This window comes from Monocercomonoides exilis (assembly GCF_001643675.1).
Source record: "Monocercomonoides exilis strain PA203 chromosome Unknown scaffold7-2047599, whole genome shotgun sequence".
Lineage (NCBI taxonomy): Eukaryota > Preaxostyla > Oxymonadida > Polymastigidae > Monocercomonoides > Monocercomonoides exilis.
The window spans coordinates 1,176,663-1,200,402 of NW_027150552.1; the positions used below are offsets into that span (position 1 = coordinate 1,176,663).

At 34.5% G+C, this 23,740-nt stretch overlaps 9 protein-coding genes across 9 annotated transcripts; 5 read left to right on the forward strand and 4 right to left on the reverse strand.

The window, feature by feature from the left end:
• Positions 1–198: 198 nt before the first annotated feature.
• MONOS_18566 (uncharacterized protein) lies at positions 199–1,190 on the forward strand. The gene has a single exon (XM_067871597.1). It carries the CDS (start codon positions 330–332, stop codon positions 1,128–1,130), a length of 801 nt encoding a protein of 266 aa, XP_067733462.1. The 5' UTR covers positions 199–329; the 3' UTR covers positions 1,131–1,190.
• A 452-nt stretch (positions 1,191–1,642) lies between these two features.
• Positions 1,643–2,339, reverse strand: MONOS_22 (uncharacterized protein; the record flags this gene model as incomplete). The annotated part of the gene is made up of 2 exons (XM_067872106.1): positions 1,643–2,281; positions 2,337–2,339. 2 exons carry the CDS (start codon positions 2,337–2,339, stop codon positions 1,643–1,645), a joined length of 642 nt encoding a protein of 213 aa, XP_067733463.1.
• A 263-nt stretch (positions 2,340–2,602) lies between these two features.
• Positions 2,603–3,942, reverse strand: MONOS_23 (uncharacterized protein; the record flags this gene model as incomplete). Its single annotated transcript, XM_067872212.1, has 2 exons — positions 2,603–3,003; positions 3,147–3,942. The coding sequence occupies 2 exons, from the start codon at positions 3,940–3,942 to the stop codon at positions 2,603–2,605; spliced, it is 1,197 nt and encodes a 398-aa protein (XP_067733464.1).
• A 45-nt stretch (positions 3,943–3,987) lies between these two features.
• Positions 3,988–5,967, reverse strand: MONOS_24 (uncharacterized protein; the record flags this gene model as incomplete). Its single annotated transcript, XM_067872318.1, has 2 exons — positions 3,988–5,309; positions 5,430–5,967. The coding sequence occupies 2 exons, from the start codon at positions 5,965–5,967 to the stop codon at positions 3,988–3,990; spliced, it is 1,860 nt and encodes a 619-aa protein (XP_067733465.1).
• Positions 5,968–6,051: 84 nt separating this feature from the next.
• On the reverse strand, positions 6,052–6,606 carry MONOS_25 (uncharacterized protein; the record flags this gene model as incomplete). Its single annotated transcript, XM_067872424.1, has 2 exons — positions 6,052–6,402; positions 6,451–6,606. The coding sequence occupies 2 exons, from the start codon at positions 6,604–6,606 to the stop codon at positions 6,052–6,054; spliced, it is 507 nt and encodes a 168-aa protein (XP_067733466.1).
• A 1,982-nt stretch (positions 6,607–8,588) lies between these two features.
• MONOS_26 (uncharacterized protein) lies at positions 8,589–8,954 on the forward strand (the record flags this gene model as incomplete). Its single annotated transcript, XM_067872528.1, has 1 exon — positions 8,589–8,954. The coding sequence occupies one exon, from the start codon at positions 8,589–8,591 to the stop codon at positions 8,952–8,954; it is 366 nt and encodes a 121-aa protein (XP_067733467.1).
• A 7,639-nt stretch (positions 8,955–16,593) lies between these two features.
• MONOS_27 (putative proteasome 26S subunit) lies at positions 16,594–20,573 on the forward strand. The gene is made up of 14 exons (XM_067872638.1): positions 16,594–16,620; positions 16,682–16,997; positions 17,073–17,129; positions 17,185–17,260; positions 17,368–17,487; positions 17,607–17,874; positions 18,035–18,179; positions 18,392–18,568; positions 18,668–18,837; positions 18,937–19,195; positions 19,394–19,520; positions 19,691–19,830; positions 19,963–20,056; positions 20,248–20,573. Exons 2-14 carry the CDS (start codon positions 16,692–16,694, stop codon positions 20,421–20,423), a joined length of 2,115 nt encoding a protein of 704 aa, XP_067733468.1. The 5' UTR covers positions 16,594–16,620; positions 16,682–16,691; the 3' UTR covers positions 20,424–20,573.
• Positions 20,574–21,019: 446 nt separating this feature from the next.
• On the forward strand, positions 21,020–21,873 carry MONOS_28 (putative FKBP-type peptidyl-prolyl cis-trans isomerase; the record flags this gene model as incomplete). The annotated part of the gene is made up of 4 exons (XM_067872750.1): positions 21,020–21,131; positions 21,207–21,217; positions 21,297–21,390; positions 21,456–21,873. The coding sequence occupies 4 exons, from the start codon at positions 21,020–21,022 to the stop codon at positions 21,752–21,754; spliced, it is 516 nt and encodes a 171-aa protein (XP_067733469.1). The 3' UTR covers positions 21,755–21,873.
• A 557-nt stretch (positions 21,874–22,430) lies between these two features.
• Positions 22,431–23,257, forward strand: MONOS_29 (Splicing factor 1; the record flags this gene model as incomplete). Its single annotated transcript, XM_067872854.1, has 1 exon — positions 22,431–23,257. One exon carries the CDS (start codon positions 22,431–22,433, stop codon positions 22,857–22,859), a length of 429 nt encoding a protein of 142 aa, XP_067733470.1. The 3' UTR covers positions 22,860–23,257.
• Between the last annotated feature and the right edge of the window lie 483 nt (positions 23,258–23,740).

Consider the following 23,740-nt stretch of genomic DNA (forward strand, 5'->3'; position numbering starts at 1 on the left):
AAAAGAATTACTCCTATAGATGTGTGAAATGCGGATTAGAAGAATATTGGACGAACCAAATAATTTTTTGTTGAAGAAAAATATCACCATTCATCATTATGTGTTTGCTGTATCATTTTTGGAGCAAACACTCTCCTGATGAAACGGTTGAGGAAACTATGACATAAAAACAAACTGACATATGTTTCAATGAACAAATGAGAAGAATATGTACTTTTATTGAAATGAATAAAAAGGAAAAAATTGGAAATGATAAAATAGTCGAAATGGATGAAACGCTTATTTCCAAAAGGAAAAATGGAAAAGGAAGAGTATGAAAAGAGCAATGGATGTGGTGTGCGCTAGAACGGAAAAATGAAACAAATGAAAGAAAAATGAAAATTGAATTTTGGCAAGACAGAACAGAAGAAACATTAATGAAAAACATCAAAAACGATATTGTTTCATCAACCACACTTTTCTCTGACATGTGGTCAGCCTACAACAATATTATAAAAGAAGAATATATACTAGAAAGTGTCAATCACAAAGTAAATTTTGAAAAACCAGAATACAAATCAGTTGACACTCAAACAATTGAATCCATGTTGTCGCACATTAAACAGTGGATTCCAAAAAGAGGAAGGTCATTCACGAAAAAAAAGAAATGCATTTACGAACACATTTACAGATTTAACAATGGAAAGAAACTGAAACGATTTTTTCACGACGTTTCGAAAATCAGCGTTGAAGAATTAAAAGACATCCTCATAACATTTGAAGACTATGAAAAAGTAATAAATGAAACGTTAAAAAAAGAAAAACAAAAGATGAACGAAATGAACGAAAAGAAAAAAAGAAAAGAACACGAATTTCGAGAAGAGTATTTATCTTTCAATGAAGATGATTTGGATGCGTTGCCAAAGAAAAGGAAAAGAAAAAGAACAAAAAATATTCAGAAAAGAGATTCAACAACAAACATAAATGAAATAGAAAACGAAATATCAAACGAAGTTGTTGATAACGTTGAAGAAGGTGGTGAAGAAGGTTGTGAAGAAGGTTGTGAAGAAGATAGAGAAACAGACATTGATCAAAGAGATGAAAAAATATTATCAGACATATATGGTTTTTTTGAAGAAAGGAAAAAATGAAAGCGAAAAACAACAACATTCAAACAACAAACGGATATTATTAGCAAAGGAAGTGAAACCCTTCATGAAAACACAGAATTTTATATCAATCAGAGAGTGAAAACATTCAATAAAAATGGGAAAGCAGACTGAAGAAACTGGAAGATCAGTTTCACACAAGGTTTCTAAGAAGCAAAATGAAAACAAAAACAGCTGGTTCTATCACCAAACCAGTCTTGTTGTTGCTTTCTATAACAAATTCGTCCAGTTGATTCATTTTTGTTATATTTATATTCATATTCACATCAACGGATTCGATAAACATTTTTAATTTCATATAATTCAAATTAACTTATAAACATATTTCTATTGAGAAGGAATCAATATTCTTTAATTTGGAGGGATTTGCATTCAACATATAGAATCTCTCATTAATAATGAAAACTCATTTTATGATACAATACATTAATTCGAACAATTCTCTTCTCAACATCAACCAATGAGCAACTCCATGTGCATAATCCTTCTTTTATTTATTCAACCTCCTCATTGATTATCTCTTCATCTTTTTCTCCATCACATACACATGTTTCAACCTTCACTTCCTTGGATTGTCTTATCTGCATCATGCTTCCCTTCTCCACCGAATTCGTGCTTTTTCCAAACGAGCAGTTCAGTGATCTCACCTCTTTCTCATCATCTTCCATCCCAATCACACACTTCTCCAACAGCAGAGTCACATTCTCAACTCCCATCTCTTTCATATCCACTTTCGCTTTTCTCTCAACACTCACAATATCTCCCTCACATTCGATGTTTGAAATAATTGCTTCATCAATAATCACATTCTGTTCTTCATGGAATAAAAGAATTGATCTTGCTGAATGAATATCTCTGAATGTTGTTTCCGATATCTTCAGTTCTCCACTTTCCACGCTCACAATTGAACTGTTCAGCTTCATGTCTTCTGCTGTTGCTGATGAGTAGAACTCGCATTTTTGGATCTCCATTGACCAGTTCTTCACTTTCATGATGTAGCTGTGAGAAGCCTCAAACGTATCTTCAAACTCGAATGAGCACCTCTCCACAGCGCTTTCGTTTATAAACTCCATGATGCAATCCTTCTCTGCCGATTTCTCAATCTTAGATTTCAGCTTCACAATCGCCTGAGACTTTTTGAATGAATTCACATTCAGATCTCCAATCACTCATTCTTCTGTCACAAACCATTCCCCATCAATCAGAATCGCATTCATCACTCCTTCCTGAATGTGATCAACCGCGCAGTTGATGCTGCTGCATGGACTGCTCTGCTCCCCGCATCGTCTGCCATCCACTCCTCCTGCATTTACAAATACATGAAGGCCTTTTAAGTATGTGATCAGCGGAATCAGATCCATGTTAGCATTTCCTTTTGAATCGCATGCGCAGATGGAGTTGTCTGAGTCCAATGATTCCTGGTTGTAGTTCAAAGTGAACAGTGTTTCGTTGATCTACTTTTCAATCCAGAAGCATTTGATGAATATATCATTCCCTTCATGTTCCTCATTCGAATAAAACATGATGTTCACAATGTTGAAATTCAGATGCGGAATTTGATTATCTTCAGCATCATTCGCATTCGAGTCTGCTCCATCGATGAACAGCCCTCCTCCTCGCCCTGTCTCAGTTGAGCATTTGCACATCGAAAACGAGCTGTTATTCACCTTCAAAACCGATTCTTCACTCTTCAGCACCACTTTCATTCCTCCTCCCTCAGTGCTCAAATCGCTCCTGCATGTGGACATTGTGCAGTCCTCGATCGTGCAATCTATCGCATTCTCAAACGATCCCAATTCAATGACGCTTGCACTGCTTCCTTCGTTCTTGATGTTTTCAAGCGAACAGTACACAACTTTCAACACAGGTTTGTGCCATTCAAATGAGTATTTTCATTTCCATTCATCTGGTTTTCCTCTTCTATCATCGAAATCAGGCTGTTTGCTGTCAAAGTGACTGATGAAATCTTCACATTCTGCATCGTCACTTGGCTCGCACTTGGGCTGAAAGCGATGAATCCTTTCAATTCGTTGATCTTATTCAATTGGCAGCTCTGAATTGCTGCGCTCCCTCCATTCACTCTCATCACGCAATATCCTGCGGTCTCTGTCAGCCCTGTCAAAGATCCAAATGAGCAGTCTGTGACAGATAAGAGTGTATTTGTTCCTGACGATTCAATGAATACTTCATGATCGGTGGTGATGCTTGGCTTGATGAATGACACATTGACAAATGACAGACTCACATTCGACGATATCATTGCGCCACTGCCGGCTGCATTCCCATCTTCATCAGTTATCGTCACCCCAGTCCTTTTCGCCGTTGCTTTAATAACAACTTTTGGCAACTCTGAATCTTGTGAAGCTGGTGGCAATGAAGGAGAAAATGATATGGGATGGCTCAGCAACCATGAATCCCCAATGCTGATCTGGGATTCGCCTTTTCCAAGTGGATTATATCTCAGTGATATCAAGTGGTCAATCGATGAACATGGTGCTTCAGAAAACCCACATCCACTGAAGTCTCCTCCTTTCTCCTTCGACACAAACCCATCCTTGCTCCAGTTTGCCCACAAATACACAACCAATGGAATCACATATCCCTCCTCTCCTGTTGTCTTCCTTTCCCATCCACACAACTCATCCCATGACTTCTCATCATTAGAACTCAACTCCTCTTTCAGTTTTTCGTTTGACATAAAGTCGTCCAGCTCATTTCCAGATATGAACACTTTCTTCATTTTCCAAGCATTGCGCCCGCTGAATGTCACTCCTTCAAGCACAAATGATCCCATCGTATCTGCCAAGCTCACAAACATCCCTCCTCCCATTCCTCTTCCTTACTGTAAGTTGTCTTCTGTTGGCACCTGGCATCCTGTGAATGTTGCGCTTTTTATCTCCAAACTTCCTCCGTTCTCAACTGAAATCATCATCCCTGCTCCTTTCATCCCACCTCCACCTGTGCATGTTGTTGAAATGTTGCAGTTATCCACAACTGCGCTCCCATCTTCATTTATCGCAGCACCAATACAGCCTCTTCCTTCTCCACTCCCGTCTTCTACCGTCACTCCACTCACTCTGCTGTTCTTTATGTCCAATTTCTCTCCGTTTGTCATCGTTATTGGAGATTTTCCGTTCGTTGTTAATGTCGTTGCAATTTCCATCGTAACTCCATCGACGATCAGTTCTCCTCCCTCAATGTTCAGGGTGTTGTATCCAATCTTTTCATTAGCCAATGCATCGCTTGCAAACGAGATAGAACAGCTTGTAATCATGATTGTTGATGAAGAAGAATGGACGAATGCAGTCCTCCTTCCATTGATAACTTTGTTCATTACAAATGCCAAATTAATCATTTCAAATGTTTTTGTACACTCAATAAGGCGAATTTGATTTATTTCCCCTCCATCCTTCACCTCGACTTTCATCTTCTTTCCCGCTGTTTCTTCTTTTCCTGTCAAACTCACATCATAAGAAAGTACTTTCATTTCACTTTGTATTGATGATTCAGAAGAAACCTCAACTGCCTGCATGTTTTCCTCAACTCGACTGGTCACACAATAATCAATGGATTTGTTCCCAAACTTCTCAAATCCACAAGAGCTGTGATCATATGCAATGCTTCCGCTCCCATCAACAGTCAGCTTCGATCCGATTGGGAACAAATACATAAACAGCGGAATCACTTTCTCATCTTTCTCATCCTCGCTCCCGCAAAACTTCAATTCATTTGATGGAATGGCGCTTTTATCAAAAAATTTAAAAGAGTTTGCATTCACTTTTGTTCCAAGCAATATCGTTGAATCGCAACAAACAAACATATCCTTCCCATATTGTGCATCATTCAGCGATAAAGATGTCGATGAAAACCTAACATTTTCGGCAATTTCCATCTTGCAGTTCGGACTTGCCATCGTCAGCATCATACCTCCGCCTCTTCCTTTGGCTCCTCCTCCTCCGTTGTTCTTCGCCTCGCATGAATCGATTGTACTCGTCCCATTCACATCAACACTTCCATCTCCATCAAAGCTCACGCATATCCCTCCTCCTTTTCCAATCTTTTCTGGTTTCCCTTGGCAGTTGCAGTTTGTCACAGTGCACGTTTCAATCACAACAATCCCAACCTTTCCCTCTCCTTTCCCAAACTGTGTTCCAACTGCTCCTTATATCAGCCCCCCGTCTCCATTTATTTTTCTAACGTTTGCCACGTTGCATCCTTTGAAATACACAACACTCATCCCTGCCACAAACTCAACCAACGAATGCCCATCAAATGTCAGACCTTCTCTGATTTCAAATTGCTCCATTCTCAGTTTTCCGAACAATGCATTTACAAAGCTGTATCCAATCGATTGGCCAACAGCACTGTCTGGAGAACTTACTACCGAGCAGTCTGTGATATTGAACGATGGCGAGTGTGCAGAAATCATCGCCGATGCGCTGGACAGAGCAGATGGAATGCTAAATTTGATCTTTTTAATCGAGCATCTGCTTTGCACATCGATCAAGAATTCTGCAGATTCAAAAGCGGCTGGCACCTTCACCTCGATTTCCATTCCTTTTGAGGCACATGAAATCTCCCATTCAAAGGTATCGGCAATGGCAACCTTTTCGGAAAGCACATATTCTGGATCTAACTCTATATTTTTATATTCCCCTGAAAATCGCGTCTGCGCAGTGCGGGTGATGGTGGCACACGAATAATAATCAAATCCGTAGAACCACGAGTCGTATCTCCCAAGAACACCATCCTTCATCTTCCCCACATGTGCTACATCTGGATATGAACCCAAATACACATTCAATGGGAACAGCTCCATTGTTGAATCACTCCGATCATATCCCACCAGCTCATTATATTTTGAATTGTCATGTTGGACATTCAACTTTTCTGTTGTCATTGCCTATCCAGCAGAATCGCTTCCATTCATAAACAGATGATTCCCTCCCAATGAAGCAAAACAGCCTGAAAAGTCCACAGACACAACTGAGAAATCGTGCGAGTCATCTGCCAGATGAAGCATAACCCCGCCGCCATATCCACTGCACTTGCATCTGTTGAATTTTGTTGTTTCACTTCCTGGAGCTGATGAAGTCCCCACCCGCAACTTGCTTGAAGGTGATAATAAATCAACCTTGATCCCACCTCCACTTCCTTCCTTGCACTCGCAATTTTCGATTGTCACATTCTTGACCACAAACGTCTCTCCTGCCTTCACACTCTTTGCCACAACCACCCCATCTCCTTCAGTCAACTACACATTCGTCACCTTCACATTCGCCAGCATGCTATCTCCAGATACTGTGGCTGTCAGATACAGTGCAGATGACGACAATGACGGCAATGAAGAAGAAGAAGGAGAAGATGGATTCGGCTCAGAGAACAATGATTTTGAGACATTCATATTTATGATCTTGACATCAACCATCGACAACAGTGACAGCTGCACCGCAAACATTGAAAACGGTGTCTCATTTTCTGAAGAAACTCTCGCAGTTATTTCAATAAGCTTTTGTTAAAAAGAGATCCATTCCAATCTACGACTTCCTATCAATTTATACTTTGTTCAAGAATTCATAATGATACGCTTCTGAAATTTTTTGTTTATCTTTCTATCATTCCAGTCTCCTGTTCTGATGATAAAAGTTGTTATATGCGCATAATTCTTTGAACATCAATATTCGCGTAGAAGTTATAAATCGAATGAAGCAACATTCCAATAATTCATGATGCTATATGAAACATGCTGATGGCTAAATAACTCATAATTTCATAAATCATAAAAAATGAAGCTCTCCATTTTTCCAGCTATTTTATATGAATGAGTGGCAAAAGGTAACTCATCTTTTTGCTTTGATCTAATTTCAAAATTTATGTATATCATGATTGCTGGATATTTGTTTTGTTATACTCCAAACTTCAATTACATAAAAAGAAAAGGAAAAAAAGAACAATGCACACGTTAGAACATATATAAAACACATTCTCACAAGGTTTGATCAGAAAAAACGATCTCATCAATGAAAAAATTTGAAATTAAAAATTTTGTCTTCTTAAACATGGGTTTGATCACAATTATTTTAAATTTATGGGTTATCGATCAAAATTTTAGAATTTTTTATTTGAAAATTTAATTCTATTGTTTTTTGAATTTTTGAGAAAATACAGAGATAATAAATTATAACAATCAATAATATTGCTAAAATTTTATTAAAAACAGTGAAATTCGCAACTAGTACAATTTAGACCTATGCCCATCGATGCTGCAATCAACTATAATGCTATCGTGACTACTGTTTTATTCAATCAAAAACACAACTAACTTTTGCAGTCTGATGTATTTCATCAATTCATATGTTTTTACAAATTTGCTCACTTTGCATGTTTGCTTGTATTAATTACAGAATGTTATTGAGTAGGTGCACCTGACATACACTGTGCAGGTGTAAAAGCACGGAGATTTAACCCAATATTTCCACGCTACAGCACCAAATTAACTGCTCAATCCACCCAGTACAGGCAAAACAGTTAACGCATTCAACAAAAATATTAACTTTACAATTAACTTTTCCCATCAACTCATCCAACAACTTATCATTTTCGATAAGCTTTTTCCTCAATATCTTAATCAATTTCTTCTGTTTTTCAAATACATGTTTATTGTGAGACTTAGTTTCTTACTTATGTTTTTCCTTAAACTGTTTAATTTGTTTCTAATGAGCCTCTTTAGCTTCTTCGATAGTTGCGAATACCTTCTTCCGACCCATTTACCATAAAACAAAAAACAAAATCAATTATTTTTATTTGCGATTTCATCAATTGTCACCACTAATTGTCACCACTATTTGTCACCTGTTATTTCCATCAACGATAACACCAACGTTCAACACATAACACGTTCAACATACAACTCATGTATTTCATCAACGAAAATACCAATTTTCACACAATTTCACCATTAATTTACCTGCTTGAACGGAGACAAAGTCTCCTGAGCTACTTCGTTGCGAACACCTTTAACAAATCTCCCAGTTAATCTTTTAGCTAATCTTCTCCTTGGAGATATGGTGTATCAGCTATAGATACATATCGATTACGTCAATCAATAACTCTTTCTTAATAGAACATCACTGAATATTTAATCATTAGAAACCCCTAAGAGCATCAGCAATAACTCTCGATCTCTGTCTTATTATCATTGCTTATTCCAACTTATTTTGCAAGATGATAACAACCTTCAGATATACATAAATCGATATATTTGATTGATCTTAATCGAGATGGATCTATAGCTGAAATTCCATATATCTGGCACTGGTCATGAATTCTGGCGAGGATCTGACTGTAAGGAAGCGAGAAAGAATTGCAGGAAAGATGAGTGAAGGATGTGAGAAAAAAATGAAGAAGTAAAAAGAGTGTGGAAACAAGCAAAACATGTGAATGAGTGAGATTGAGCATGCACAGCAGATGGAAGAGAAGGGAAGGCAAGAAGAAAAGAAAGTGAAGGACTATGAATGGAGGCGTGTAGAGGAAGAGGCATCGGTGCGGGAAAAGGAGGAGGATAGAAGAAGATCTAATAGCAGCATTGGCAGTGCTGTGCCAAGAAGAAGGAGCGGTGATTGTGCTGGTGTGGAAGTGTGGAAGGAGGTGCGGGAAGAAAGGAAGGAACTGTTGGAGTTAAGAGTGAGAAGAAAGAGAGAGAAGTGGTGGAGAGAAAGCGAAAGAAGATCGGGAAGAGCTGAAAGAGAAGAGGAGCTGATTGGAGAGGCGATAAGGAGCCAAAAGAGGCAGATCACCGGAAAATAAGAATTCATGAGGGTGATGTGAATGAAAAAGGATACCAAAGGTCTATAGAAGAATGGGACGTGTATGTTCCCACCATTATTGTTATTATTGATTAAATAATAATTGAAATTACTATGGCTGTGGTTGCTGATATTTTTGTTCTGCAGAATTTTTTCGAAATAATTTCTGACCACTTTTTCAAGCAATTTTTGTTTGCTATTAAAAATAGATATTTGTTGGATCAAAGATTTTCTCTCGCTCTTCAGTTTTTGTTTTTGTTGTTTTTGTGCTGGGAGTTGAAGAAAGTTTGATGTGTTTTCGCATGCTTAGCATGCTTTTTTGCCTTTTGCAAAGAGAAAAAAAGGAAAAAATGAAACAATCTTTAATTTTTTTGAATTAATTGTTTTATTTAACTAAAACACATAAAAAAGATTTTTTTATCATATTTTTTGAAACTTATTCCTTGATTCAATTAAATTCGAAAATTACCAGAATAAAAATTTTTCTTTTAAAAATTAACTATTTTTAATAAAAAAGAATTAATTTTTTTTTTTTCAAAAGACATAAAACATTTTGGAAAATTAAAAAAATAACAATTGAAGAGAAAATCTTTTACATGAAAAAATACAATCAGGTTTTTTTCTTTTAAAAAAATTTGTGTTCATTAAATCGTAAATTTGAAAACAATTCTTCTGAAACATAAACAAACAAATTGAGTGATCTCGTTGTTTATTTGGGAAAATTATGAAACTTCAATCTTTTTCATTGACAAATTTTGCACTTCAGATTCACTTTTTGTGAACAAAATTTTTCAAAAATACTGGTTCATTTTTTGAAATATTTGTGAGGCTACAAAACATTATGTTGTGTTATCAATGATATCTGTTTATAGATTTGAAAATCAAATTTATTTTGAAATCTGAAAGAGTTTAGTGAAGTTTTGAGTGAAACAATTTTTTGTGCTTTGTGCAAAAAAAGCTTGAAAGTTCATATTTTCCCCCAGTTCTTAAAAAAAAAAAATAATTTTTCATGCATCGGAATTTTTGGAACAAAAAAAGAAAATTAAATAATTCTCAAATGTCAAACTCAACATTTCACAATCAAGACTCATCCATTGTCTTTCGTGCACAACAGAACATATTTCGAATGTTTTTAAGATATAGAAACGATGAAAACTTTTAAAAATCGTATTTTGAAAATTAACATATAGCGTGGTCCTTTTTATTTTGCACAAAGAATTAAAAGTGACTTCATAAAAAATAAATTATTATACATTTTTTGATATTACATAGTTCTGCACTTTTATTGGTATGAACACTGAACAAATTTCTGAAGAACTTCAACTTGCTTAAGGTTTGAAGCTTCCAGATTAGGCCTTTGCGACAAGGTAATTTTTAGCAACCTATGTCGGTCGAAAGGATAAACCAGTGTAGAGTTTTTTTTTTTTTTTTTTTTTTTTTTTTTTTTTTTTTTTTTTTTTTTTTTTTGGATTCTATTCAATACTACCAAATTTCAAAAAATTGATAATTAATTTTCAATAATTATTATCTAAAAATTTTTTCGTTTTTATATCTTTGTGGATGATTATTTTTGAAATCATAACTTTTTTCGGGTTGCAGATTTTTCAAATTTTGCTTGTCATTGGGAAGAGCTTTTGAATTCAAATGCTTTTTTCATCGCAACTATTCCAAAAACAAATGTTTTGGCACAAATAAAGATGCAGATGTCTCAAACATACCATTTCACTTTTTTTTGTGTTCATTTATTAATATTCAAGGGAAATTTATAAACCGAAAATTTTGAATGAAAAAAAATGATTTCAAAAATAATCACCCACATTTTATTGATTGAAGAAGATCTGTGCGACACGACTTGCCAGTTTTTCTCTCTGTCGGTCACCAAAAAAAAAATAAATAAATAAAATAAAACGGATTTATCAATATGAAGATGATATAGAAACATATAAAATCCATAATCAAATATAAACCAATAAATAAATACAATTTAAAAAGAAACTTTCAATTTCTTGATATCATAGAAATGTGATTCACTTTTTTCTGAAATATTGAAAAAAACAATACTGCTGTGTTGTCTGCATTCATTCCATGAAGTCTGATCCTGTTCTTTTACATCCTGAAATGGTCTTTCAAAAACATTGCAAATCGGCAGAATCCAGTAGCCAACAATTGAACTGTTTTAGAACACGAAAAAGACAATCTGAAGATGAGAAGCAGTTGTTGAATTAATGAAAAAGTCAACTTTTTTTCAATAAAGAAGATAAAAGAGGTTTTACCACTGGATTAGCACTTGACGAAGAAAAATATGTGGAGGCGGCTTGTAGAAAAGATGATTTCAATGAATCGAACAAGCTGTAAACAAACAAAACAAACAAAAGATGAAAATGTCAAAATTTTTTTAAAAAGTTCCATTTGTTAAATTTTCAAAAAATAAAAAATTTCATATTTCTATCTAATTTCTGTTTCCACTCACCAAATTTTGCTGTCATTGAAATAAATCCTTGTTAAAGTTATTTTATCCGTTTGGGTGTGATTTCGTGAGAGAAAACAGAAATATGATGAAAATATGAAATATTTAATTTTTGGAAAATTGAACAAATGGAACTTTTCAAAAAAATTTTGAAAAATCAAAAAAAGTTCTGGAAACCGAAAGAAAAGTGAAAACAGAGCTGGCATGCTTAAGCATTTTGTGCTAAACGGTATTGCTGTCCAGCAGATCAACTGCTTAAAACATAATTTATTTGTCCTTTGGAACTTAAATAGTGATCTGATATGTTTAATAGATAGAACAGATAAGGCACAGGAGGTATTATATTTTATGATGATGAAACAGCTTTCGTCCTGAATGATGTGTGTACGTCTGAAAGAGGATGAAGACGGATATTCATCAGCTCGGTCATGTCACTCCTGTTCCTCACGTGTCCATCATAATTTGATGTATCTTCGCAGTGGCCAACGTGTGCACTGTTAAGAAGATGTTTATAATGAACGATGAAAGATCTCCCATTGAAGACTGAATGATAAAGTAGATTCTCAAAAGCCCGATGCTCTCGTTCAGGAGACAGTTGCCTTGAAACATTCGGTTCAATTTGTTATAATCACATTTCAGTCAGAAAATAATTAGTGGACCGAAAAGAAGAAGGATGAACACGAGAATGATAGGATTGTGGTGGATGTGATAATGATGAAGATAAACTGAAAAGTGAAACCTGGGAAGGTAACGAAAACAGGAGCGGATACTGCATTGAAACTGTTATCGAAAGCTGATTGCTCTGATACGAAGGGTTGTGATAAACCAACCGGTTATCTCTAACTTGAACATAACTTCTTTAATCTCTTCTTCTTCCTCTCCCTCTTTCCAATATGCTCTCTCCATAATTTTCGTCTCTTGCATGATTCTCCTCTTTGACTATCTCTCACTTTTCTCTCTCTGAATGCTCACTTCCATCTCTCCACTTCTGTCCCAGCAAAGCCTGGCAGAGTGTAACCCAGCGCAAAGTAAATATCTGAAAATAGAAGTCAGGCCTTCTTGTTATTTCGACCGAATGCGATCCGGAAAGTTCTTCAAAAAAATCTATGGTGAATCACTGATTTCGTTCTCAAAGGATGTTATTTCTTCTGTTCGAGTTAGCTGCACAGGCTTTTGTGGTTATTCTTGTTCTGTCATAATGCTTCTCAATGTCTTTTCACTTCACCATTTCTGAGAGAAATTTGTGAAGGTGATCTCTCCGTAGATAAAATCTTCCAGGTTGTCGGTTCAAGTGCTTTTGAGAAAAACTTTGGGAAGTTGGGCGATGTGAACAAGGGGAAGCTGCGAGAGAGGAAAAGAGGATGTGCATACGGAATTATTGGAGACGAACAGCTGGATCTTGAATAATGAAAGGAATGAAAATAAAAAGGAAATAAAAAATTTTGAAAGGCAAAAATGTCATAAAAAAAGAATCCAAACTTGAAAAATTTAATTTTGCTTTCAATCACTTTCACCGAATGGACTGCTTTTGATTAAGAAAAAATGGAACAAGTGCGCTATCTTCCAATTTGCTTTCTGTTTCAGTTTAAACTTCAGCTCTTATCTTTATCGTTGCTTTTCTAAAAAATAAAAAGGGAGTTTTCACTCAAGCAGGAAGAAGAAAAAACTGGCTTTCCGGTATCATCAATTCGAAGAAGAAGAGTGTTGGGAAGAATTGAGCGGGAGATTCAGATTCTGGTATTTCAATGGGAATGGGGTAGTGATATTCTTGTGGGAGAGTGCCAGGGGGAGGTGAATTGTCTTCCTTCATGAAGAGGGCAGTAGAGGGGGTTTCAACAGAAAAGGGGAAGATTGCCTTATCAGCTGTTGATAAGATGGCCGAAGACAAAGCAGTTTTTAAAGGGCTTGTCGCTTTCTCGGAGTTTGGATAGTATTCTTTAAGAGACAGCCATGGAATGTCTGAAGAAATCATTAGCCACTTTGCGGGAGAGGAAGTCGAAGCATTCAGACTCACCTATTTTGGATCGACAATATTCGGGGGAGGAGATTGAATGCCGCTTTTGGATGCGCAATGTGCGGAATCGAAGACAAATTGGTGGGGAATACCTGAGGAGAAAAGAAGTGAATGTTTGGAAAGAAAAATAAAAGTCTAACAGAATAAACAGAAAATTTCTTGAGGTAAATAGAATAATCAGATTGTTTTTAATATTTTAAAGGAATGAGCGATATTAATATAAAAAAATAACAGCTTTCCATTTAAATGATATCTAAGAATTGGCTTTGTATTTAATGAAAGTTTGACTTTTTTCTTCTTCCAATTCCATTGCTTTTAAGAAGATGAAGCATTAACTAAATCTTCTTTATTATTTTTTTCTTCTTCTTCACTTTCGCCTTTATCTTTTCTTCTTTTTCTTTTCTTTTCCTCAAAGCCAGATACTGATTCAAACGATGGGGGAAAAGACGAATGAGATGTTGGATCATAATCTATAGGCGGATTGAGAAGAGGGAATTTCTAAGAAATCTTTGATTGCAATTGTTTTATTTTCTTATCTGTTGAAGCATTTGAAATGATATGCTGCTTGAGGATGAAGATGAAGAGAAAGAGAAGGAGAAGAAGAAAGACAGCTGATAGATTATTTCCAATAATATTTTTCTTTTTCTTTTTTCTTCAGTTTTCAACGCTAGCTCTTCTTTCTTTTTCTTTATCCTTTGCAGCTTCTTTCTCTTTCTCTTATTTTCTGTTTTTTAATTGAACACTGCGTATCTCGGTGATATCGCTTCTTCTTTCAATTTCTGCTCGGATAAGGAATTATTCCTTTTGAAGCTTCGACAGTTATGTTTTGATTATCACAAATTATTTTCATTCTTCATCGTTATCAGAAACAATTCCATTTCATAACTTTTCCTATTAATCGTATATAAATATTATCACAAAGATATTTATCACACATTTCTTTTGTCTTCCTCGGCTATAACCAAAAATATCGTGTTTGTTCTTAAAATTCAAAGCGTATTATTAATATGAAACACTAAAAAAAAACTTTTTTCAAGTATATGCATTCTTTTTGGTGATTCATAAAAACAGATGAAATATATAACAAAAATTCGTTTGAACCAATTATGATTTGATATAAAATATGTAAAACATGTTATTTCTATTGATTCACTAAACATTTTATTCAAAATCAAAAATTGTTTTCGTCATCGAATCGTCTTTGAAATAATTCCTGTTATGAAAAAAAATCAAAGAAAATATACACATTCGACTGACTGATCTTTCAACATACTGATCTTTGTCGTTTGATTGCTCTTAATTATGATCTGTCAATAACCCATTTTAACACCATTTATTTTATTTTTTTATGAAAATAATAATAGAAATAAATAATAGTTACATATCAAATACTGTTTGTTTTTTTGATTGAAAAAAATTTAAAGAATTAAAAAAAATGAGTTAGAAATAAAAAATTAAAGCTAAAATTTAATATTATGCAACTATCTTGTCAGTGGAATTGTCGAGGTCCTTCGTGAAATGTCGGCTTGTCGCAAAGGCCTATTCCAGATTTCCGAACAATCCATTCATGGAATGCAAAATTTCTTCGACAAGAAGATATCGACAAAAGGCATCACAACTGTGGAAGAACATGCAATGAAAATTTTATTATAATGATTCAACGCGTTGTTAAAGACAACCCACATATGAGCTGCAGTGCGTTGGCGAAGCAATTTCACATTGGGAAAACAACAGTTTTAAAAATTTCACACGAGAAACTTCATTATAAATCTGATAAAATCAGAAGTGTTCCATATTCGCTAAATGAAGATCAGAAAAAAATGCGTGTGCAAATTGGCTTCCTGTTGCTTGAAAATTTGGTCAATTTACAAAAAAGGAATTTCAAAGGATTAATTACTGGAGAAGAATCGTTTTTCAACAAAAGATAAAATACGGATTACGAATGGAGAAAAGATAAATCTGATTCATCAACTGTTGCGAATTTCACGTTTTCAGATAAGAAATACATGTTCATAATTTTTATTTCTATTCATGGGTTGTTATTTCTCTGCATTCTTCCAGAAAAATCAAAAATGAATGCTGAATATTTTGTGAATTCTGTTTTAAAACCTATATGCCAGATCCGTGATGAGAAATCTTATGTTTCACCAGTGGATTTTCACATTCATTTTGATAACCATCGTCCTCACACTGCTTCAGTTTCAAAGTATTTTGAGGAAGAAAATCATTTAATATTCTTCCGCATCCACAAAATTCCCCTGATATTGCACTTTGTGATTTTTCTCTATTCGGATGCACAAAGCAAGCTTTGAAGGGAAAAAGCATTACTAATTCAGATAAATTGGAAAAGAAATTTTTGAATTCTTTAATCTTTATTTTTCGAAATGATTATTCGAGTTTAAATAGTTGTGGAAGGAGATTACTGTTTATTACAACACATAATGGAGATTATTTTTATGAATGATTATTTTTTTATACATCAATTTTTATACCATATTAAATTTTTTTTGCAAAATATGAAGGACCACCCGATACTTTATTTAATTCCAACAACCACAACTATCAAATCATAAATCGTAAAAAAAAAATAACGTTTGCAATAAACATGCTCAATTCAAGCATTAAAAACAAATTTAATTATGCAGCATTAAATATTTAGAAAATGAAACTCATTTTTTGAAAAAATCATACAAAAAGACAAATTTTTGTGTAAATAACAGAAAACGATTGAAATCCGTTTCCAGCATGCGGATATACGCAAAGATATGTAATAAACCAAGCGAGTACAATTATAGATTCAATTAAAAAACCCCAGAACGAGAATCGAAAGTCTTACTAATTTTGAAGTTTTTTTATTAAAATCAAGAAAGCAATCAATAAATATCATCAAGTTGAATTACATTTTGTGGTAATTGATAATTAGAATTTTTATTTTATGTTTTCAAAAAAAGGTTAACAGAATCTCATTTTTTGACGCTTTGTTCAAGACCAATATTTTCCAAAGCTAAGAGCACACATTCCCAAGGCCCATGGCATGAAAAAAATCCAAATATCTACATCCATTTAGCAGCTGTTTGCTTGGATTTCTCTGATGATAGTATTTGTTCTTCAAACATGAAGGCTTTAAGGCTTTTTGGAAAAACAAAATAAATAATGGTTACAATAATTCTGTAGGGTTTATTTCAGGTTTGCTACTCGTCGGCTGTTCAATTGTTCATCCTTCTTGTATTAAAAATACTATAAACAGTAGAATTGTCATGACAGATTTGGATGAGTACGAGAATAAGCTCGACGAACTGGTGACAGACCACGCGTCATTTCCACGTGTATTTTTTTATTTTTCTGAATTGTTTCGTTACTTGGCAGAGGGAGAAGATGAAGAAAAATGGCGTTCACTTTATCGTCTCGCATTAAAAACAGACCATCTAACATACGCCATTGTTATTGCAATGAAATTACACGATGTCAAACTTTTGGAGGAAGTCTACTCAAAAGTCGAGGTTGGATCTCCAGAAGAGAGACAACTTGCTTTTATTATGGCAGAAACACAACAGCGTATTCCAGTATGCGTTGCACTTTAGGATTCATTTTCCCGAAGTTATTCTGTTAAAAATTGTATTTCCACATATATTCATCAGGACTTCCAATCTCATGAAATAATGTCAGGATCTTTGAGATCTAGCTTGCACTTGAAAGTATGTATTCTATTGTTTGTACAGACTTTTTTGAAGATAAATTGTTTCTGATCAGAACGCTGAATTCTTGGATGTGTTAGAGCCAAAATCTCCAGAAGATGTGTTCAAAACACATCTTGTAGAGACTAGAAGTATCTCATTTTTTAATTTGGTTGCAGAATTTTTATACAAATGGGATTTTTCTTTTCTTTTCTTTTCTTTTTTTTTATGTCTATGCAAATATTCTCTATTTCGCAAGATATGGCTGGATTCGATCCACCTGCTCAAGTGGATTCTATTTTGGAAAATCTCGCAAAAACGTTTGTTTCAGCAATCGTAAACTGCGGATTCGGTACTGATACACTCATCTTGAAAGAAGGTTAAGCTTCGTAATATTTTAAATAATATTTCGTTTATTTTCAAGTTTCTCAATAATTTCAAATGATAATTGCTAACTTTAATTTTTATTGATGACTTTTTCAAAAATAACTTTTATAGAGAGCGATTGGGTGTTCCGCCACAAGGAAGCAGGGATCACATGTGCAGTTGCAGCTATCGGGAGCATCATGCTGTGGGATGTGGAGACTGGCTCATCGTCCATTGACATCTACAACTACTCTGATAATCCCTTCGCAAAGGCCGGAGCGTTGCTGGGCGTTGGGGTGATGTCTGCGGGCGTGTGCAATGAGTTTGACACAGCATTTGGGCTGCTTCAGGATCATCTGAACGACGAAGACACACTTCAGAGATGCTGCGCATATTTGGGGTTTGCATAAAATATCAATTTTTGTTATATGAAGAAATTTCTTTATTCTTCATTCACCTTCTTTTCTGTGTGAACGATTTGTTATTGCAATTTTTATTTTTGATTTATCAATTCATAATTTTTCAATAAATATATTTATTTTCTTTGCTTTTCCAATCAGATTGGGCATAGCTTATTCATGTACTGCCCGTGTAGAGCTTGATATGCTACCAGAGCCTCTGATGGATCCAGAAGAGAACATGGAAGTTGTGGCGATGTCTGCACTTTCGTGTGGAATGGTGTTTGCTGGCACTGCAAACGACGCTGTATGTTGATGGATGGATGTTATCGATTGCTATTTTAAAGGGAAATAAAGCTGGATGTGATAATTTGATCGCTAAATTATATTTTCATTTTCGTCTTAAAATTTCCTTCTTTCTCATTCTCTGCATTTATTTTCCCCTCAAATTATTTCTTTTCAACACACAAACAACAAACTTTTTCAACCATCGTTCTTTCTCATTTTTGCAATTTTCAGATTGAGCAAGCCATTTTCCAAGTTCTCAACAGCCGAGGTGCCTCAGAACACATCACACTTCCACTCATCTCTGTTGCATTGGGGCTTGTTTACTTGCAGACTGGCAGTGCTGCTCAGAAAACGATCGAAGACTGCAAAGACCTTCCAGAAGGAGTAAGAGATTACACAGCAATTGCAGTATGACTATCCCTTTTATGAATAAACAAAAGAAATACTTTATAATTTTTCTTTAAAAATTGAACTTATTTTTAAAATTCACTTTTTATCTCCACTTAGATTGAGGCGTGTGCATATGCTGGAACAGGAAATGTGCTTGTCATACAACACATGCTTGAGATGTGCGTAGAGCCTCACAAAGAATCAGCTGTGTTGGGTGTAGCGCTTGTTGCGATGGGCGAAAAGATCGGAACAGAAATGGCACTGAGGCACTTTGAAAGAATGATACAGTGTGATTGGCTTTTTGTTGTGATAAATACATTTAATTGATCATTTTTATTTATTTATTTATTTTCAACGTAAATTTTCTGAATGATTTCTTCATTCAGATATGGCACACCAGAAATGAAAAAATGGATTCCCATTGCATTGGGAGTTCTGTCTGTTGGAAATCCGACTCTTGGTGCACTTCCCTTTTTGTCTCGAATGACACACGATGCTTCGAAAGACGTCTGCTACTCGGCAATGCTGGGGCTGGGCATTATGGCGGCTGGGACGAACAATGGCGCCACAGCCAAGCTGTTCAGAGAACTGTCAGCGTATCATGCGAAGGACGCAAAGCTCTTGTTTATTTGCAGGATTGGACAGGTGTGAAAATATAATTAATGTGGTAAATGAATATATATGTATTTTTTCCTCTTCCTATTTTTTATTGGTTTTTTTATTCCAATTATTTTTAATTTCTTATTCAATAAATCTGAATGCATTATATTCGATTAATGATATCTTTCTTCCATTCCTCTTCATCTTTTTTTCAAATTGTTCAATTCTTTCTTTTCACTACAGGCTTTGGTTCATCTGGGCAAAGGAACACTAACATTGTCTCCTCTGATGATGGACGGCCACCTCGTTTGCCGCCCTGGTCTTGTTGGACTCATCACTTTTGCACACGTTATTGCACATACATCTGATTGTTTGATAGTTATTTTCTTGAGAAAAAATAAAAATAATTACAATTTTCCTTTTTCAAAAAAATTTTTTTTCTTTTGTTTTCTTTTATTCTTCTTCTTCTGCTTCTTGTTTCAAATGCATTTGCATCTAATTTTTATTTGAATCATATGAATTCTTTGTGCAATCAATCAGATCTTCTGGCACATCATCAATTCCTTCTGTATACACTTTATCCAGCCATTAGGACAAGATGCATGACTGTCGTAGGCGATGACAATATGAGCAAAGAGGTTTCACTCAGAATTGGACAGGCAACAGATGTTGCTGGACTTGTGTGCTTCTTTTTCTTTCTCGAAAAGTTATGGAGTGATTATTCCATTTAAAATCTCCTTTCTTTGTGATTTCTTTCTTTTCGTTTTTTTTATTTATCATTCGAAAAACGCATTGAAATATTTAATGATTAGCCTGGTAAACCGAATGTTGTGACAGGATTCCAAACAATGACATCTCCTGTTGTGCTTCAGGCAGGGCAGCGAATAGAAATCACTGATCTTGAATGTGTGTTTATTTAATGTCCTTTTCTTTATTTTTTTAAATCTTGATCTGATTTTTCTTTATTCAATGAATTTTCTGTAATCATTATTACGATGAAATGCACTTGTCTTTTATACATATTTTTATAATATCTCGTTTCCTCTTATCATCCTTCTCTATCGTTTCTTTTTTATTTTCATGGATGTATTTGACAGGGGAACCAATATCCGACATATGTGAGGGTGTTGTTGTGGTGAAGAAGAGAGTGTCAAAGGAAGATAACGAAAAAGCAGCAAAATCCTCAAAAACGGGGGAAATGGATATCGAAGAAGAAGATGAATATAAAAATGAGAAATCTCCAAAAGATAATGGAAAAATGGAAGTTGATTAATCACATACACACTTAGTCATATTTTTATTGTTTGATGTGTCTTTTAATGAACTTGAATCCTGTGAGAATTTCTCATTTTCTACTATTCATATTAAACATCTCATCCAAAATAAAATTATAAATATCATTCTTTTTACTGATATATAAAAATTATAATTTCTTTCACGAAATTCCATTTGAAGCAGAATAAATAACATTTCAAAGACAGTTTTATTTTTTATCGTAAATTCTTCATCGAAACAAAATCGAGAAATAACAGAATTTTTTCATTAAAAAAATGAGTAACAATAATATTTCATGTCACGTTTCATTATCATCTTTATCGAAAATTATATTTCCCCAAAAAATTACCCATTATAAAATATTTTTATTAATGTTCCTTTTATTTTTGATATTTTCTGAGGCTTTATGTGCGGATCTTCCGCTATCAACAAATGATCCTTTATATGTACCCCCAAGAAAGCGTCCATATTCAACATTACAAATTGGAGTGACAAAGAGAAGCGATAATTGCACAAACAAAGTACAACGGGGAGATGAAGTTGAAGTGTGATGATTGTTCATTATTTTAATTATTAGATACATATGTTATTTTTATGAAAAAGATTGCGTACAATTTGACTTTATTCACAGCGAAACGTCGCGTGGATTATACAAAACCAAATGAATCATTTATATTTAAGACAGGCTATTCTCAAACGCTTGACGGTAAGTTTCTTTTAATGAAGATAATTTTCAACTTAATTTTTCTTTGATATTTTTGACTTTTTTTTATTTTTTCAGGATTAGATCAAGTTTGTGAAAATTTTATCAATTTTATTTTTATTTTTTGACTTATGAAATCAAAATAATTTACACACGGACTTTATAAAGGGCGTTCTTGGTATGTGCATCGGAGAGAGACGCAGGATCCTTATCCCGGCCTCGCTTGCCTATGGAATGAGAGGAGCCGATGATGTTGTACCAGGTATTCTTTTTGATCCTTTGAAGTTTTAGAACAAATCAATATGCATTGTCTTTTAACGCAAATAGGTGGATGCGCAATCATCATGGACGTTGAGTTGTTGGATATGTTTCCACTTGAGTTTGATGAGGAAAAAGCAGATAAGTTTTTGAAACGGAGAATGGAGTTAGAAGAAAGAGCAAAAGAAGGTGATTGGGATGAATATTTAGAACCAAAGCCTTTTGATCCACTTCGATACAATTTAATACGTCAAGTTGGAGGCATTATGAAGAGAACATATCATGCACCTCCTCGTCCAACTCTTCCAAGAAGAGTGCGTGAAAAACCAAGAAAGAAACGACCTCAACTTGAAGATTTGGAGATTTGATGGCATTGTCTTATCTTTCGCTGATTTCTTCTTTTTTTTTCAGTTTTATTTTTGTTCAATTTGCGTGTAATATTTTCTCTCATTTGTTAAAACTAACATAATGACTGCTTAACTTTCAATTCTTCTTGACGACTTTTTTTCATTGATATATTACAATCAAATTCATTATGCATAATGCGAACTTGAAGAACTTGGGAAATTTTTTGATATAATCAATCAACTATTCATTGAAAGTGAGGGAATCTGTTAGGGTTCCAAAGCCTTGAACCTTTCTATGGTCGGCTGAAAGGAGACTATTGCATTTTTTTAAATGAATTTTTATGAAACAAGGAAGTAGATTTAAGTGGAAAAGCTATCGATTTCTTTACAATGAAGCAAAGATTGAAGAAAGTTCGGAAAAAACTTGAAAATGGAGAATTTGATGATGTATTTGAACCAAGAGGTTAAGAACTCGCTCCAGAATACGATGAAAGCGGAAAGATGTTGGTTGGAATGAAAAAACGAAAATAAGACTTTAATTGGAAAAGATGTCATTATCTGAAATAACTGTTCTTATAAATCCTGTTCACAAGGTTTGAAAAATCATTATTTTTTCATCTTTATTTTTTAATTTATATTTTGATTGAATTTGTTTATATTTTCAAGTAATTTTCAATTTTTCAAGTTACAAGCTTCAATGGAAACAAAGGTTGCTCCAAGGAAATATAGAAAACATTTTCTTCCTGAAATAAATGATCCTCATCTTAATGTACTTGGATTGCGACTTGGAACACGTGGGCAAACCTTGAAAGAAATTGAAGCAACATCACACACAAAGATCACTTTTCGTGGAAAGGGATCAAACCGTACGAAAAGAGAGGTCGGGAAAATATATCCAGGTTCTGATGAAAAACTCCACGCGTACATCCAAGCAGATACAGACGAGCAAATCAATGCAGCAGTCACTATCATTGATCAGCTTTTGATGCACTCTGACATGCAAAATGAGTTCAGAAGGCAGCAGCTTAGAGAATTAGCGAAGCTGAACGGAACAGATATGTCCGCAGGCACACAAGGCTGCTCAATATGTGATTCGATGCTCCATTCAGCGGAGGAATGCTCGTAAACGGATAGAGAAAAGAGAGGAGGAGAAGGAGGATTTTTGGGTTCTTTAATTGGATGTGAGATTGGAGCAGGCAGAGTTGATGGTGGCGGCGAAGAAGAAGCGAAAGGAATGATGAATTCTGAAGGCAAAGGAAGGAGTAGTAGCAGTAGCAGTAGCAGTGAAGTTGATACAGAAAAGGCTTATGAATAATTTATGAAGGTGTTTGTACAGGGTCTATATGGCCAGAATGCGCATAAATGTTGTTTTGTGCGTGGAACGCAAATGGAAATTGGTGGAGTGATGGAGATTGGAATGGACATATAGTGATGAATGGGATGGATAATGGAGTAAGAGAGAATAGAGGAAACGAGGAGATGAAAGGAGTTTGAATTTATCCAAAGTGGAAGGAAAGACAAGAGAAAAACTCCAGAGAAATATCTTAAAGATATAATGAAAAGAAGGAAAATGAAAAGAGAATTATTCAGTCACTGTTAAACTCTTTCATCTGAAAGTGTTGAACAATTTTGGAAATTGTTGAAATTTTTTGTTTAAACATTTCCGTTTGAATAAAAAAAGAAAAGAAAAGAAAAATGGAAAAAAATGGGGAAAAAAACTTGTTCGAATACAATAATAATTATCATGATAAAAAAATTCATTTTTTTCATTTTTTATTCGATAGATAAACGTGTTTTAACAAAAAAACTTATGGAATTCAAAATTTATAGAAAAAATTGACTTTTTCTTCATTATCCAAATGTGAAATTTTCGCCATTGCTTCAATTTGAATCACTAAAATAAAACGAAAGCTTTCATTAAAAAAAAAAAAGAATGAAAAAAAATCCCAAGAACGAAAAGAAAGAAACAAATGATCTGAAACATTATTGATCAATTACATATTATAC

Coding starts and splice junctions, on each gene's coding strand:
- MONOS_18566 (XM_067871597.1), top strand. CDS start 330: ATGTGGTGTGCGCTAGAACGGAAAAATGAAACAAATGAAAGAAAAATG.
- MONOS_27 (XM_067872638.1), top strand. CDS start 16,692: ATGACAGATTTGGATGAGTACGAGAATAAGCTCGACGAACTGGTGACA. Junction 17,875..18,034: donor AGATGCTGCGCATATTTGGG/GTTTGCATAAAA, acceptor TTTTCCAATCAG/ATTGGGCATAGCTTATTCAT. Junction 18,180..18,391: donor CTGGCACTGCAAACGACGCT/GTATGTTGATGG, acceptor TGCAATTTTCAG/ATTGAGCAAGCCATTTTCCA.